This window comes from Grus americana, chromosome 4 (genome assembly GCF_028858705.1).
Source record: "Grus americana isolate bGruAme1 chromosome 4, bGruAme1.mat, whole genome shotgun sequence".
NCBI lineage: Eukaryota > Metazoa > Chordata > Aves > Gruiformes > Gruidae > Grus > Grus americana.
Window position 1 is genome coordinate 25695326 of NC_072855.1, and position 17685 is coordinate 25713010.

Sequence of the window (17685 nt, forward strand, 5' to 3'; positions counted from 1 at the left end):
GCAGCCTGAGAGCACATACCCTGCTGTCAGCATGCCACTTCCAGCTACTTTAAAGAGAAAACTAAAACCCTTTGGCTCAAAGCATCAGATGGAGATCCTGGGGAAAAAAAAAAAATCGACAGAAGAGTGCCACTTTGCACTAAAAACCCCAACAACCAGAAAAACCCAAATCAGACCAGCTGTAAAGACGACGAGTGGACGTTTCACTGGTTTGAAAAAGAAGAGTGTTGCCTAATAACGAGCGGCACGGCTCCGGCTCTCCTGGTGTTTACCTTCCCGGGCACCGGGCGAAGCAGCGGGCAGCGAGGACGTTTCTATACTCCAACAGGCTTGAAGTTACCCCTGCAGCCTCCACCGGGGTCTCCCCAGACTCCGCGGCCACCCCCCGGGCCGCACCGCACCGCTCCGCGCCCGGCGGACGGAGGGCGGGGGTGTCCGCGGAGACCCGCCCGGCTCTGCCTGGCCGCGGCCGGCCCGCGCCCACCCCTTCCCCGCCGCGGCGCCCCCACCCCGCTCACCGTGCTCTGGCCGCCGTCGCGGGCGCGCGGAGGGCTGCGGCGCGCTGCGCGGCTGGGGCGGGCGCGGGGGCAGGGGCAAGGCGGCCGCGCTGGCAGAGGCGGCCCCGCGGCTCGGCCCCGCTGCTTCGGGCCGGCTCACACGTCAGCCCGCGCCACGAGACCCGGATCTACCGGCTCCCGGCAGCGGCGGCGGCGGCGGGCCCGGGGCGGGGCCGCGCGGCTCCCGCCCCCCGCGCACGCCCCTCCGCGGAGCTGCCACCACCCCGGCACGGGAGCCCGGGAGCCCCCCGCGCCGCCTCCGGGCGGCTTGCTGGGTAGGGACGCCCGCGTCCCGGCCTTCGCTGCCCGGCTGAGGCGGGCTTGGGCTGCTACGCGGGCAGGAGGAGAGGCGGGCGTACAGGGCGGTGTCATTTTCAAGCAAAAATAAAGCCCCGGTAAGTCAGCGCTGAGAAGACGCAAGGAAAGTCGCTCTTCTGGGGCCTGGTGTGCGGGTGGGGCTGCCACCGCCACCGTCGTCAGGGCTCTGTGCCCCTGTCAGAGATACGGTCACGTCGGTTGCTTGGCCCCCAGCCATCACCTCCGAAGTAGGAGGGAATTTACAGTGTAGTTTCTCACCTAGAAACCTAAAGCCTGTTTAGGAGCTCATGACTCACAAGGCTTCCCTGCAATTAAAGCATCCCTCAAAATATGCATTTAGATGCTGTGGAATGAAGTTAGAAAGGAAAATTTCAGATCATGGCTTCTCGTGTCAGCCAGTTGGGTTCACCTGTGCCTAGCCAAGGAGCTGGGGTGTCATGCCCCCATACAGAAAGATGGACCACATCCTGTCCTGGGGACAGTGATACCATGCCATAATGTAATGGGGATTACAGCGGGAAGAAAATCTTGTCCTCCAATATTTCCAAGGGTAGCTTATATTCTCCAAGCCAGGAAACAAGGTAAGACGCTGCAATTACGATGAGAAAGGAAGTTTAGGCAGAAGTTGTGAGTTCTCACAAGTCAGTACCTCCTCATGGCACCAGTGCCTCATACAGTCCAATATGGCCCATATACAGGGATGACCTTGGCTGTTCTCATCACTCTTTGCTGTTGCCATGGGGCTTTCAAACCTCCTTTCGTGGCTACAGTTTTCTTCTGAAAGTTTTTCTCCAGCCTTGGGTGTCAAGCTTACGTTAGTCTGCAAGTCTCGGGTGCATCGCCTGTTGGCAGTCATGCACATCCAGCCATCGTTGGTGTGCAGAGCCATAGGTAGGTTACCTCTGCTCATTTAGGGCTGGTCCTGGACATAACGTTCTGCTTCCTGAGATGCAGCGGGCTGGCTACCTTTGTCCAGCCATGCCACACAGTCCTGACTTGCAGTGGATCTTGCCTCTCCTTTCCCATGTTTCAGCCCTTTCTCTTATGTTAGTGCCCAACTAAAGAGTGGTAATACTGAAAAGTGAATTGAGGCATTGACGCAAAGTCAGGCCATCACACAAAAAAGCTAAACTATGCAGAGCTTGTGTCATCTTGTCGTCCTCAACAAAGGAACTGAACCTCTGGTAAGGCACTAAGGATGCTAAAATTTATCTTTCATTTGGAAATATGAAACTACATCCCTACAGTGTTTCCTGGGAAAACAGGTTTCTTGACAGCCTGTCCAGGAGCTTAGAGTGCAACAGGAACCATGAACATCAGCAATGTCAAGATATGCTTGGCCTGAAGATATACTTTGGCTGTCCTGGCCAAACACAAAGCTATCCAAGACAACGGTGTCAGGGGATGGTCATAAGCAGAATGATCAACTGTAGCTGCATCCTTCCTCCCACCTCTCCCTCAGCCATACTAACCTTTCATTGGGGAACAAGCCATCCTAGAAGCAAGCAGAGACAGCTTCTCAACACCATTAAGGAGCCTTGCCTATCTGTCTCCCACACCTAGCACGCAGGGCTAGTCGTTGTCCTAGAAAATGGATCTGAGCTCCTGAAGACAAAGCTTACCACTAGTCCTGGCTCAAACAAGAGAGGAAAGCAATGGCAACCACACAATAGTTGAGAGGAAGGTTCCTCCTGTCAAGCTGAGGCAGGAACACTGAACACTTATACGTTCTTGCCTGTGGGTAAAGCCAAACAGCCAGCTGTTGCTAGAAGGACGGCAAGCAGACTTGGAGCAACTGTTGCAATTAGAAAGAGAGTCTCACAGTGACTGATTCTCGGAGAATTGAATTTGTACAATCCTACAACTGGAAGGGCAAGACTAAGTGAGCTAGACGGGCAGTCTCAGATGCTTTGTCAGAAATAATATGAACCTGCAAAGAGTCTGTAAAGTAGAGGCAGGACCTGATGGGGATGATGACTGAGAGATCTGCAAGAAAACAGTATGCAGTGATGGCACTTACAGCTAAAGCCGTGATGTCTTACTCTCTTAATTTGCATCAAATGCAGCCTCCTCAAAACTTGGCGCATCACATCTTTCTGGCTCATTTGCCCCACCCAGGAACTCGCATCATGTCTGGTAATCTCCTGAAATCATCCTTCGATGAGGTGTGGAAGCAGCACTACTGGCCGGCCAGCCAGCCCTCTGGGTGAGATGTAAGCACTCACACCAAGCAGCTCCCCCTCCCTACTCGTTTCTTCCCCCATCTTGTTACTGCAAAGTTCTGCATATCTGTAAATAGTTTCACACAACAAAAGCTGAGCTTTTTTTCAGTATTGTATTCTGCATGATTTGCACTGCCTTTTTGACAGCAAAATAACAATTATTTTTCCGATTATTTTTCTTTGTTCAACATATATGTTTCCATTGGCATTCTTGGAAATATGGAAGCTGATGGGCCTACTGAAGGATGGATTCATGAAAGGGTGATCCTCATGGATGAAACTTCAGAGTGTGAACTGTCAAGGAAGAGGGGCAGGCAATAGGAGCTACAGAAAGCAGAGACTAGGAACAAGAGAAACAATGCATAAGCTTATTGCTTTCAAATCAGCAAGTACATACATATAAGAAGAAAGTAGCTAGGCATTTTGCATAAAACATTCTGCCAGAGCATCCCTCAGAATTTGGCCCTCCTGGTTCCCACGGGCAAATGAACAAGCCATAACAGGCACTGATTCTGTCTCAGCTTCCCACTTCCAGGATTCAGCCATCTGCTCCCCCTTACACTCACAAATTTAGTGCACGATATAGCAGTAAAATGAGATCCTGATATGGAGGCTGTTTTCAGACTCACTCTATGAAGTCTCCTTTCTGGCAGACAAACTATGATGACAACAGTGATGACTTAGGCTACTTTACGAACAAAGGCATGAGATGCATTCAACATCAGTTAGTAACACGGACAGAATAGTAAATCTATTGATTTTTGCACACTAAAATAAATTGTGCTGACCAACTAGCTGCCAAGCTAAAACTACAAAAACAACTGCTTGAAGGGAGAAGATGGTAACGTTCCTTCCACCAATAACCCTGTACAATGGAGGAGGGTGGGAGTTGAGCAGAACTTACTATGACATTCTCTACATCTGTCATCTGAAAGTAGTGTGGATTGGGCACTTTGTAAAGCAACAGGCAGATGTCACATTCCACATCACAGTGCTAGCTTTCAACTTTTCTACCCTGACAGGCAATGGAAAAGCAGGAGTCATGTTGGTGATCTAACGCCAAACAATGGATGAGCTTGTCTACAGATACCCAAGAACGTTACTTTTCCCATTCTGAAGTTGTCTTTCTGCTGATGTTCTTCTCATTTTTGCTGCATAACTCATGCTACTAGGCATTGTATTGCTCACATCCGGATACTTTGTGGAGTGGAAATTCTTCATCTGCAATCCATGCAGTTTCATCAGATCTGAAAAATGACCTAGAAATGGGGCAAATCCTCTTAATGTAACTCCTTTTCTGTCTGCTACCTCTTTTCTTGTACACAGACCATAATGCTATTCCCAGAAGGAATCCACATGAAACTCTACTGCAAATTTTGATACTGAAGAGCCACTTGTCTGCAGCTTGGTCTGAAAATGGCATCCAGGAAGTGGAAAGGACAATACTGTAAAGTACCCTTGCAGCAGCAAGGTAGGAGTGGCCTTTGGCAGCAGAGCTGGGCTTTTGGAAAGAGGGATTTAATTTTGGAAAAAGAAGCCAAGTACTTAGAAAAGTTGCTCACAAACATTCCTAGAATTCAGCTGGGCTGGCATCTCAAAAAGCACTGGAGAATTGCAAAGCACTTTGAGATACTAGGCAGCAAGCCTGTGAATTAGCTGGCACAAAGACTATATTGTGTACTTAGGTTAATTTAACTGAAATTTAGTCATGTGATCATCGCTGAACCAAATTTCTACTGCCAGATTTTCTGTCAATGTACAGATACAAGCTTAATGAACACCCAATCACAACCTAAGCCATCAGTACTCACAGAAGGAAATATGGCTCGTTGGAAAGAAGAAACTCCACTGAAATTGTCAGAGGATCTATGGAGGGCTTTTGTGCTCCTGAAGCATCAACACAGCAACACAGACTTTGAGATGAATTAGCCACAGTCCAGGGGAAATGATCACAAAGGGTTGCTGTAATGCTGCCAGATCACAGCTGCCCAATGGAGTTTTCCCAATTAGGAAATGGAGGAAGGAAATCTGAAGTTGAGGGGATGATGAGCATTATTTTACACTTAACTAGAATATCCACTAGTAACTTACAGTAACTATGAAATGCAAGCAGGCCAACTGGGACACTTACAAGATCATGCTTGCAAAAAACATTTAAAAATAGAGGATTAAGATCTGAACCACCAAATTGTTAATGATAACACTTGCTGGTAAAGATATACTCATATAAACTAAGCTGAAATGCACCTGTAGAGTTAGAACAGTAAGTTCTCAGTAACCACAGAAGTTAATAAGACAGAGGTCCACTAAATTTCATTGTGACTGATAATTACGCAATCAGTGTCAGGAATATATTTTGCAAATACTTTGGGAAATCCTCTCTAAAAATGTGGTCTAAGTAAACCAACACTGGTATAACCTTAACAAATTGTTTTTCCTCTGGAGAAGAAACCATATTAGCAGCTGCATGATTGTGGTGGCTTTCTTGCAAAGAAAAGATGAGAAACAGTGTGAACTGCTTCTTAAGCAACTGCAGTTCACAGCCATAAGCTATCTGCAGCCATAAACTTACCAGCAGCTAACATTGCCATAGTCATCTGAAAATTGCTGCCACTCGGGAAAAACACATCTCATGTCACCCTCTCTCTACATTCAGAGCCATTTCAGCATCCAGTCTGAAATTGCCTCTGAACATGAGTCAGAGCCCTCAACTGTTACAGTTCTCACAGACTTAAAATAAAAATGAATCCCTGTTCATTTTCCAAGTGAACATCTAATAGAAGAAGCCACATCTAATACACGAACCAGAGGCACAAAATGCAAGCCAGTAGATTTGATGAATGTTAGTACAGAAGAAAATGTGAGAGAAAGAAATGAAAATAAGATCCCAAAGGATATTTTTTTGAACACTTTACTATATCTAACTAAGAAGCAGCAAAGAGTCAAACTTTTCTGGTCAGGAACTGGGAATTACTCTGGTCTGAAATGGATATATGCAGTTCTGCAGTTGGTATTAAGCACTCAGTATATGACTGAAATTTAGGAGTAACCATCCATTAAAAAGCCAAGGCATTATTTACCAAGAAAAAAGAGAGAGCAAAGAGAGAATACATTTCATGCCTCACTGAGGAGGTGTATCAAAAGGCATAACTCTGGCAGTCAGTCCTTGGAGATCAGTATTCCATTACATAAAACGTGGCAGCATCTCTGTATGGACTACAGAGAACTAAATTAAATTGTTGGAGAAGAATCTGATCTGTTATCACTGGAAGTGATGCTCTGGTTTCCACAGCACATTCCACTATGCTCTTCATTTTGGATCTTAGAACATGAGTATTGACAAGTGAACTAGCAATGACTGGTTTCTCAGCTGGCCAAGAACTATTTGCGTGAACATAATGCAAGGGTTTTAGCCTGTGCACATTTGCTGTTTGAGGATGTGGTATGATGCAGCTAGATGCTTGCTGCATCATGTTTGCATGTCAAACTTGCTGAACGGGAGCTGTAGACCCTACAAATGGTTTGGTATAAGAAAGAAAATTAGGATTTACAGAACCTGATAACACTGTCAGGTCAGGGAAAAAAAAAGAATTCTGTAGTATTCAGCTCACAGTTTACAAATTTTGCAAAACTATTGCACAGATTAAAGGAAACCATTTCTGTGTTCAAGAGTGTGCATTTACATTTTCAGTGTTTAAATGAGTTCTTGTGGTTACTTTGTGTTAAGCTACTGAGGTCAAAAATGGACATAGATGTTGTCTCTAAAACTGGAGGTAATTACTGAAAAAAAAGATGGAAAGATTTGAAGCCAGTGCCATATTATAGCAGAAGTCAAACTCCTCTGTAGAGAAACTACTGAGGGAGCCAGACTCTCCTCAGTGGTGCCCAGTGACAGGGCAAGAGCACTGGGCACAAACTGAAACACATGACATTCCAGCTGAACATAAGAAAACATTTCTTTACTCTGATGGTGGTTGAAGACTGGCAGAGGTTTCCCAGAAAGGCTGTGGCCTCTCCATCCTTAGAGATATCCAAACAGACATGGTCCTGCTGGACAATCTGCTCTGGCTGACCCCAGGAGGGAAGGAGGACTAGATGATCTCAAGAGGACCCTTTGAACCTCAACCACGTTGTGGTTCTGTGATACTATGCTACTCAAGAGGGAACCCAGGAGTAGGTACATCTGCACAGCACTTTCACCACAATTTCAATGGGAGTAAAATTATTTGGGATGAGTGATATTAAAATACAGGAATAGTAAGACACCCAGAAATATCTGTGCAGGAAGACACTATATATATATATACACCCTATTCTATGTCAGTATCTTTTATGTCTGCTCTGTGTTTGGGGAAGGGACCAACAGTGTAACGTCACAACATTCCTGGGATTAAAACTTAGGATCTGCAAAATCGTGAGAGACAATCATACAGCGTGACTGAATGTCTCCCAGCATGACTAACCTCTAATTGGGGAAGGAAAGATACAGTCTACAATAGTGCCTTTTAAAAGGTGACAACTTCTGATTTACCATGTGATCTTTTTGCACTCAGGAAGATGGGAAAGCTGTAACAAGGAATTTTATGAGATGGGTTATACTTCACTGAAACTGCTATAATTGCTACCTCTCATTTGAGAAAAACGTACAAGACAAGAAGCTCCTTGCATCTAAACTAGATCTTCCACCTAAACAAAGGCATATGCTACTACTGAAAAGACAGACACATAGAATAGCAGGGATTTTCTAGATACTATTTTGTGAAACATTGTGTGCCTGACAGAGATCCAAACACCAGAGAAATTGCTTAACTTCTGCTGTGTTCAGGGAAATTGTACATGAGCCTTGTTTGTTTAACCTGACTTTATCCTCAATTTTCTCCTCTAATAACTTGCCAGATCCTATGTTCTTGCTAGCCACATGGCCAAACTGGAGACAATCAGATTAGGAAAACAGCAAAATCAGCTTGACTTCATTTGAATTCTTGAATTGGTCCTTACCAGTTTCTACGACTTCAAATGCAGGTCAATTAACTATTTACATGACTGTGGTCAAAACAGTGACTAGTGATTTAGACTTAACGATTTAGCCCTAAATTAGTATTCTACTGTAGTAAGATCAATAGAAAAGGGTGGGGTTTTTTCCTGATACGAAATTGTTCTAGTCTCCAAAATGCAGATATTTTAGGATGGTATTGACAGCAATACAGCTTGATAAATTACCCATCTGTCATGGTTGAGATCTTTCTGGATGATCTCTGACAAACTTCACTGTTTTGTAAATTTTTATTGCAGACAGTTCCAAAAGACTTCCATTAGTTGTGGATTTGGTGCCCATCATAACAGATTATACTGTAGCTTAGCAAGATGGCCATCATTAGAAACAAGTTCAAATTCTAGTTAGAATTTTCAAAAAGCCTCAGAATCCCGAAATTGTTAGATCAAACAATAATAGCTGAATTTAAGAGCTCCAGATTTTGCTTTTATTAGCAGCAATGATATTTTCCTACCTTTCAGGATCCCTAAAAAAGTCTTGTGCTTTAACAGAGAGACCATTGAAGGGATTCATAACAATTGACGATGCAAAGTATACTGGAGTATGTTCTCTCTGTGGTTTGGCTTCTAGTAGATTTCTGATTTTACTGCACATATCCTTGTATTATACTGTGGGTTTTCGTACATCTTTAATCCATATTCTCTTATAGCTGGAAACCTTTTTTGAGTTGGGACCATATGTGCTGTATAACACTATTGCCTGTGGGAGTTTGATCCCTATTTTGCATATACCTTTTTGCAGCCTGCATTGATGGCTCTATGTCTCAGGCTACATACATGAAGAGGAAAAGGTGTCCAGTCACATCCTCTTCTCCCACGAAAACACGGCAGTGATGTAGGAGTACACTTTGCAACATACACTGCCTGAATAAGTGTTGTCTGTCTCCCCAAAGGAAAAGGCAGGAAGCCAGGTGGAAGCATCCTGGAGACCCAAATTTTCTCTACATGCTGTCAATTGGACCACTTTGTACACTATGAGCTTTCCAGCAGTTAGCTTATCTACACTTTCAGGAATATGAAAATATTTTGGCAATTAAAGACCGCTACCAATGCTGTGCAATTAGGCTGTGACTGCATTTACTTTTCCTCTAACAGAAAGTATTTTTATTTTTTATTTATTCTGGATTCCCATATTCATTCACAGAATGGTTCACAATAATTTGCTGTTCCAATTCTAATTTTAAACTCAACTCCTCTAATAAGTAACCCTAACTCCACCCCCAAGCAATCACTCCAAAATATTAATGTCATTTTATCTTCTCTTACTTATTTGCTGCATTTAGGTACTTCCCTGGCTACCACTGCACTGAGCAACAAATTTAAGCTTCCAGCTTCAAGGTCCTATATACTTCAGTCCTGATGACATTTATGAAATGGAGGTTTTCAGAGCATCAGCCTGAATCTGATTTCAACCCCTACAGTTATTAAAATAGCAAGGATTTTTATTCAGTCACAAATACTAAGGATATCAGGAGAAGATGATGTCCCACTGGCCAGGAAAAGCTGTCCAGCTGCCCTTTCACAGCAGCTCTAAGTCCCTTTTGTAACTATCTATGAAAAGAAGACTGCCATATTTAATTAAAGTTACATAGATTAGATAATGTACTATAAGTTATTACATTAATAGATGGCAATATAAAATGCTTAAAATGGTACAAATACTTCAGTCAGGGTAGAAAATGTTTCTGAGTGGAAAACAATATACCAGCAATGTAGCATGGTGACTATATGCTTTGTATTATTCACCAAATCCTCTCTTCCATTCTAACTCTAATACTTATAAAACTAATAATAATAGCCATGTTAAGTTGTGAAATCTATTTTTGTATTCCCAGCTTGCTTTCATTTTGAAAGGATCTTTAAAAGATTGCTATCTTCTTTTTGTAATAGGAACAAAGGAGTATAGCTTTATTCCTTTTCCTTTATAAGAAATGCTTTTAGTTCCCTGTGGTCAACTTGTCAGTCTGCTGATACCAATTTTTTTTTTCTTTTTGCCTTTCATGAACTCACAAGAAACAGCCTCTAGATCCCAAGGTGTACGTACAACCAGGTGAAAATCACTCCTCCACAAAAAAGCGGAACTTTAAAAAACTCAGTAATTTTGCCAACAGACTTAAAAACATTGGGGCTGGGGCTGTTTGTATCTAGATTTTCCTACCACAAACATCAGGTTCAGATGTAACATTAATTTAGAAGATATTGCCAGCCCATCAAATTAATGAAAAGCCCAGTGTGCCCTGTCAATTTCTAATAAAAGCCCTTACCAAATGAAGAACAGTATGGTGTTATTATTAAACTACGAAAAATTTCTGCACACGCATTATTTAATGAAAACGTTGCTAAATCTTGTTTAAGCCATAGATTGATTGATGTAAAATCAATAGCTGAATTAATGTCTGATCTAACTCCACTAAGTCAGATGAATTGCATCATATGAATTCAAACTGAATGACTTCAGAAGAATCTGTTGTTTAGTTAGTACACTCCCTGCCTTTTTAAGCATATATATTTAAGCTGCTAATGATGTGAAAAATACCATTCGGAAAGTGCAGACATCACGAGTGAATACCGCCTCTCTCTACCAGGAACACGGAACAATTTCTGTTGTACTGTTTTAGGCATTTCTACCCGCAGAACTCCTACCAGTTCTTCCTCAACACCTTTACAGGAAAGATCGGACAAGGCAGTAGTAGTGCCATGAGGAGCTCCCCAACAGAGGGATCCTTCTCACACGAGCAAGCCAATCTGCTCTGTTCCACCCAGGAGAGGGCACTCTTACACCTGGCCACGCAACCGGACGTGGACACGTATAGGAGGAACAGGAAAGTTAAGATGACAACTTAAAACTCGGTCAACTTGCACAACCAGTTAGTTATTTTTATGATAAAGCTAATCTTCGGAATGAGTTGAGTCATCCAGACGCTGCCACAACAGGAACACAATATGACAGACAATAAATGTGCAGGCTAAATTTATTTTCGTAATCTCTGAAATGTGCTAAATGATACGTAGATAATAAAGACAACTTCTGGCATGTAGGCCTCTCTCTTACAAGCTGGGATGACAGAGAGCTGTAGGTGTAAGTTTGATAGAAAACGAGGGTTAAATTTAAAAATAACCTAGTTTTATGAATATTATTTCTTGCTGAATTTTTTTTAAATAAAGCATTATTACAAATGAGCATATGAACGTTTAAATGCAAAGTGCATACCATCTAATACTAATACAGCCTGTACAGTTAATCCTCGTATGGATGCCTCATGAAATAAACAAAATAAGAATTAAAAATGTTAATTCAACCCCTGTTTCTAAAGTGTTTGCAATCAATGTAAAGATCTTGAGACAGCTCTCCTCTCCAATAAGAAATCCTCCAGCAACAATAAGAGAAGATCAAGCTTGACATTTTTCATTTTTCTAAACTAAAGAGGCCAAGATGAGGAGGGGGGGAAGCCTTGTTATGTAAGACACAAAGCAGGAAAAGAGGAACAGAATGTGTACGCTGGAAAGTTACAGTTTCAAAAATGGCATTTTCTTCTAATCGCAGGGAACAATCTCAATAATTCCAAATTCTGAGTAATTCTACTAGGAAAATATCCTGTTAATATGAACAGAATAAAATCAGGAAAATACGGAAATGGGAAAAAGATCACCAAGAATCTTAACTTGAAGAACAGAAATTTAATCATACTTAGTGCTGTCATAAGAAGCTTGGAGTCCCCAGGCAGTATACTGGGGTCGGGGGCATCCATAGTCTCAGACAGATGAACCATGCATACGGTGACTGTACTGTATGTACAGTGAGTCCAACATGCGCAATTTGTGCATGAACAATAGCCACTTTTCCACGAAAATGTGGGGAACTGTTTCCTACATATAGGCTGTAGGATAGATACTATTTCCCATATTACATGGGAAATTATATAGTATTTAGCATCAGGTAATGAACAGTGGCAGCCTTTCCAAATTAAGAGCTTGGGATGAGGTTGTCTTACAACCACTGATCTTACTTTATAGGCACTGATGCTATAAACTTTCCTCCTGCAGTAACCTTACATAGTTTGAACTGAATTTAATGCATCATATTTCCTGCTCCCACTTCCAGAAGTATTTCAAAGCAATATGCCAAACATACACGGATACTCAGAATTGTATCTCACACTCTATTAGTTATGATCAACACCAATGGGCAAAAGTATAGACCAATTTGCAGCCAGTTTGTGAAAGCTGCTATTGGAAGAACTGTTTGGTATAAGGCTAAATTGATGATGGGATCAATGAAAGAACTATCTCCTGAAATGAGATGTACTACAAAATTTTGTAATTCAAAAAGTGAGCTGACTATATGCAAAGAACTACAGTTTTACATTTTGTGTATGGATTTTTCTAAGGGTGAAAGACTAATGAGAACTTAATTTGGAGGATATACACAGACCTGTATTATCAACACACTATAAAATATATTATGAAGTCAGACACGGAAGTTACTGAAATCACACAAATAGGCTATGTTCTCATTTTTTCTAAGCATTTTCTTATTTCACAAAAAATCCCTAAACCAAACCAAAACCTAAAACACCTATTCAAAGACTGCTCGTCTATGGTCCTGTTATGGCCTAAACCCCTGTAAAGTCTCCTGTAAAACTCTGGTAATGCATAAAACAGTATAGGAGGTATACAATGATAACCCCAGCATGCTGATTACATAAGGTACTGAATTTATGCAATATTTTAATCCTGGCAGAACTCGCCACAACTCTATGCTACTCCCCCCAAAAAGCCTTTCTACATTCTCTTTTACCAAAGAGAAAATTAACACAGTATATGGTGAATGTGAAACAGCTGTGAGGTAAGTGAAAGATGCCTATTTAAGGACAAAAGAAAGGAGTGGGGTATACTAAGGAAAAAAGATACAGTAATTCATATTAATTTGATTTGTTTTTTGCAGTAACAGACTATGACATTTGTAATCCAAATGAGCACATGAAAATGAACCTAGATACAACCCAGGCAAAATCATTGCCCTTTACTGTGGCTGTTACTGGATGTCTACTACCTATAACGCACAGGCACACTCACAGGAACACAAAGGATTCTGACACTTGATAAAGGTCATGTTTTCCACTCCATTCAGAGCAAAATCTGAATATCAGAAGCTCAGCTCCTTTCTATGAGCTGTCTGAAAAGATACAAGGCATTTAACCCACAGATTTTATATGCTGCCTTTATAATTTTTGTCTATAGTACTCAATAGGAGCTCAGTGCACCATAAACCTAACTTTCATCTATGAGCTCTAAGAGGCAGAGAAGAGTTATTACCCTCATTTTACAGGTAAGAGCCTAAGGCACAGAGAAGCCACGACCTACCTTCTAAAAAGGAGCTTAAGACATATCACTGGGACTTAGATGTCTAAATTATTCTGAAGATGAACGCCCAAGATCACACTAGAAGTCATTAAAAAGAAATCAGGCCTAGTGCAAAATGAGCCTTCGCAAAAAGGTACTAAAAACCTCAGCTGAAAAACTCCATTGTGTATTGCATTAAAAACAAGTTTTGGTCTGAAGACCTAATTTGATGAACAGATGCACATGATACAACATTCTTCCAGGAAAATGGACTTTTTCCAGTCAAACAACAGGGGAAGAGTAAATACACACAAATGACAATATGCACCTGTATATAGTTGCCAGGTATTTTTTTTAATCAGTTGGGCCTATACTTTCTTTACTGTGTATATAATAGTCAAAATGCTGCGTATACTAACGGAGATAAATAAACAGCACCTGCAGATGACAGCCACACCAGTAGGAGACATTTGAGATAAATGTCTATGTTGTACATTGTCCTGTGCTGCACCATTAAGAGAAAGCACTATAAAATCTTTCTATAGACCTTAATGTCTTGAAAGCCTCTATTTCCCGAATAAACAACAGTTGTAAATGCAATCTCATGTTCCCCTCTGAAAAATCTATCTACACTCTTCCATACCATACCATATTTTGCATACCTCAGGCTAGCAGGGATGGTTACTGGTATCCTATTTCAGTTTTCTAGATAGAGCAACATCTGTGGCTTGCCGTGTTTGCTTCTGCAATAAAATGTAACAGCCCATTAGACAGGACTGACGTTCACCTTCTACTCTACTTTTAAAATCTTGTAGCAGAATCCATAAAAAGAAACAGTTCCTTACGCTACCTCCTCAGAGTTCCAGGCTCCTGGGCCTGCCAGGCCTGAGTTGCCTCCTGTCCCGTGTGAGGATGCAGCAGTGTCTCCAAGGGAAGGGCGAGGGTGGGAAGAGGGCAAGGAGCTGGGCCAGATGTGTAAGGAACTGCAGTTTTCTCCAGCGAGCATAAAGGGAAAAAAAAAAATTGATGGGAACTGCTGTATGGATAGGTTGAGTAGATTCTCAAGGCATGTGAAACCATCACTGATTATTTTTTCTCAGGGACTTCACCAGAAGACATGTCAGCTGCTCCTTGAGCCAGCTGTTTCCTCAGGAACACCTCAGACTTTTCCATTGCTACCTCGGAACCCCCTGGCCCGGCCCAGCTGCCGGCTCAGACCTCCCAAGGACATTCCTTCACGCCCTTCCCCGGCACGGTGCTTCAGGCCTCCCCGCTGCTGCGCCCTGCGGACACAAGGCCGGGCCGGACAGGTGAGGCCGGGAGGGCCGCGCTGCCTGCGGCGGGAGCCATGACAACACAACCGCCTTAACTCTGCCCCTGGGCCAGCCAGCGGCGGTGGCAGGGCTCTGCCTATAGACGTTTCTCCTCACGCTTTCGCCAGGCGCCGCCGGGGACCCGCTCGGCCCGTGACATGCCGAGGGGCGGCAAGCAGGCAGGTGTCTCCCGGGGCAGGCGGCGAGCGGGGCGAAACCCCCGCGCCTCCTCAGGAGGCGGCGGCATCCTTCCCTCGGGGTCAGCGGAGAGGAAGAGGCCGGGAGGAGGCTGAGGCGGCCGCATCCCGCCGCCGCTGCCGCCGGCCAGCACTCGACCCCCACCATCGAGGAGCCCCGGTGCCCGCTCCGCTCCGCGCACACGGCGGCCCCTCCTGAAAGGCGACGGCAGAGCCGGCTGCCCTAGCGCGCATGCTCGGCGCGGGCGCCATTTTGGTGGGGCCGGGAGTTATCCAGCGAGAGCGGCGGCGGAGCTCGCTGGGCCCGGCTCGGAGGCAGCGGCGAGTGGGTGCCCGCTGCGGAGATGGCTAACATCGCGGTGCAGAGGATCAAGCGGGAGTTCAAGGAGGTGCTGAAGAGCGAGGAGGTCAGAGCCTCTCCCCATCCCCCTGCATGCTGCCGCCACCCTTCCCCGTGTGTGTGTGTCTGTGAGTGTGGGCAGCGGGGGAAGGTGCGGGTGTCCCGCCGGCCTGCGCGGGGACCCCGCTTCCCCCTCGGCCCCACCTCCCCGTGCTGGGGGTGGGCCCGTCCCACGGCCTCGGGGAGGGGAATGGCGATTCCCGGGGAGACGGGACCCGCCAGCCGCCGGGAGGGGGGAGGAGGGGGCCGCGGAGCCCCTCCCCCAGCGGGCAGCGGGACCCGCCGACGGCCCGAGAGCGGGAGTGGGGCCGGCGGGCCGGGCCCAGGAAGTGTGGTGGCGGCGGGGGGCCGCGGCCCGGGAAGGCCGGGTGGGCAGCCCGCGGCGAGAGTGCCCGCGGCGGGCGGCTGATGCCTGGGAGCGCGGTGCCAGGCTGGAGGCTGCGGGGCGGGGTGGGGCCTGCCCGGTGCGGGGCGCCTGCTGGCCCGCGCCCTCTCGCGTCCCTCCGCACGCGCGTGAGTGCCGCCGCCCGCGCGCGGCCAGGCCCACGCGCCTCTCCGCCGGGGAGAGGCTTCTCCGTGCGGGCCGGGAGGTGATGAAGCGAATTGGGGCTGAGATGGGGGTACAGCTTTTCACACATCTCCTTTAACTCACCCCTCTGGTCAGCCAGGGCCTGAGACTGCGGAGGATGGCTTTAATTTTAGGGTTTGGTTTTTTTTTTTTAAAAGGGTTGCAAGTAAATCCCTATTTATTTAGGTTACTTTAATACAGAACTTCCTTTATCCCACTGCAGGCTTGCTTACCTTCAGGTGGATGCTTTTAAAGCCTCATTCATTTCAATCATGTTACCTCGTTTCCTGAACAGTATGTTCTTAGGTATGTGGTGGTCAGTAACAGAAACTGGCTACTTTCAGGGGGACGCTAAAGAAGTTCTGATCAGTTTTGGGGAAAATACAGCAGCGTTTGCAGGGTTGCATCAATACAGCTTCTGCCGTGTCTGTATCTGAGTTGGTGGACGTCAGCCAGATAGGTTTTAATGGTTGTGTCGTCATTGTCGTCCTACTTGGGATGATGTTGCAGGTTAGATGCTTATGAAATATTAATGTGAATATGTAACTCTTAGAGCTGGTGTTTTAGAAATCTGGACGTATTCACAGAGGAAAAATCAAGTGGATAATTTTTGAAAGATACTAATGATTTAAGGAAAACATACTTAGGGTAGCAGTAGTTGGTGTGCTTTTGAATTGTGTGCTAAGAGCATTGTTGCTATGCAGCTTGAAGTAGCCCCTAGAAAAATGTGAGGGCCTTGTTTTACAGCTGCCTTCAGAGCCCTGGCTGATTTTGCCAAGCTATTGCACAGCGAATACAGAATTGCATGTAAACTAAGAGAAATTTCTAGTGGATATCTTTATACCATAGCTGGAAAATCTAGACCTTGTATCCCATATAAACAGCTGATATTGTGGGAACAAAGAAGTCTTTATTTTGAAAGTGCTGTCTAAAGGCTTCAAGACCCTTCCCCTTTGCTTTATGTAGAAAAAAAGAAACCTTAACTTACACAGATTTTGGGGGAGATCCATGCTAAATTTTCTTACTTTAAAGGTTGCATCTGGTGAGCACACTTTTCAGTATTCCTGTTTGTTTAGTCTATGCATTGAAGGGCTCAGTATAAAATGTTGGAAATAAATAAATAACGTTATGAAATAGCCTTTAAGCTGCCTAAAGCTTCCCAGAAATAAGACCACAATTCTTATGAAACTAAAATTATGGAATTTTAAAATTACAATACAGAAGAGCTTGATACTTTTTTTTTGTTAGCAAGCTACATATGAGTGTTATACTGATACAGCAGTATGTATAAAATTACTGTTTACAGAATATACTAACTGCCCTGTGTTGAATGCAAAATTTCAGCATTACTCAGTGGTTGTCTAAGTTGCAAGCAAAGTTTTTTGTGAATGTTTGTTACATTCAAAGGCAGTCAGACTGTGGTGTTAGTACCACTGAGCATGAAAACATGGAGTGAGATGGTGAATGGACGTATAATTAAATACTTCACATCACAGAGGAGAAAAAAGGGTGGCTTGTTTTCATGTGATTTTTGTACTAAAATGATTATTAAACCTTGCTTCTTTAAAAAACCCCAACTTTTTCGTGAATGGTGATACTAAATTTGTTATTTAGAAGTTTTAAATTCCTCTCTGAAGGCAAAGTGTCTCACATTATCTGCACTTAAATTATTCTTGATTTGATGATTTGAGCTGCACCTGAACATGAAGAGCAGC

At 44.3% G+C, this 17685-nt stretch overlaps 2 protein-coding genes and 1 long non-coding RNA gene across 5 annotated transcripts in view; 2 read left to right on the forward strand and 1 right to left on the reverse strand.

Moving 5' to 3' along the window:
• SMIM14 (small integral membrane protein 14) overlaps positions 1-668 on the reverse strand; it is a 44781-nt gene extending 44113 nt beyond the window's left edge. The window contains exon 1 of one of the 2 annotated variants that reach the window (XM_054824149.1): positions 519-668. The gene's annotated coding sequence lies outside the window, so the exon portion shown is untranslated. Of the gene's footprint in view, positions 1-272; positions 427-518 lie in introns of those variants that run through there. The other variant, XM_054824151.1, reaches the window with a different exon arrangement.
• Positions 669-814: 146 nt separating this feature from the next.
• Positions 815-9588, forward strand: LOC129205833 (uncharacterized). The gene is made up of 3 exons (XR_008576875.1): positions 815-952; positions 4424-4568; positions 9433-9588. It is a non-coding gene; the product is annotated as an uncharacterized LOC129205833 (long non-coding RNA).
• A 5268-nt stretch (positions 9589-14856) lies between these two features.
• UBE2K (ubiquitin conjugating enzyme E2 K) overlaps positions 14857-17685 on the forward strand; it is a 45209-nt gene continuing 42380 nt past the window's right edge. Inside the window, exon 1 of one of the 2 annotated variants that reach the window (XM_054823629.1) lies at positions 14857-15409. Coding sequence is in view for 1 of the 2 variants with exons in the window: in XM_054823628.1 (XP_054679603.1) it covers positions 15347-15409 (63 nt within the window). In the remaining variant the exon portion in view is untranslated. The remainder of the gene's footprint in view (positions 15410-17685) is intronic. The other variant, XM_054823628.1, reaches the window with a different exon arrangement.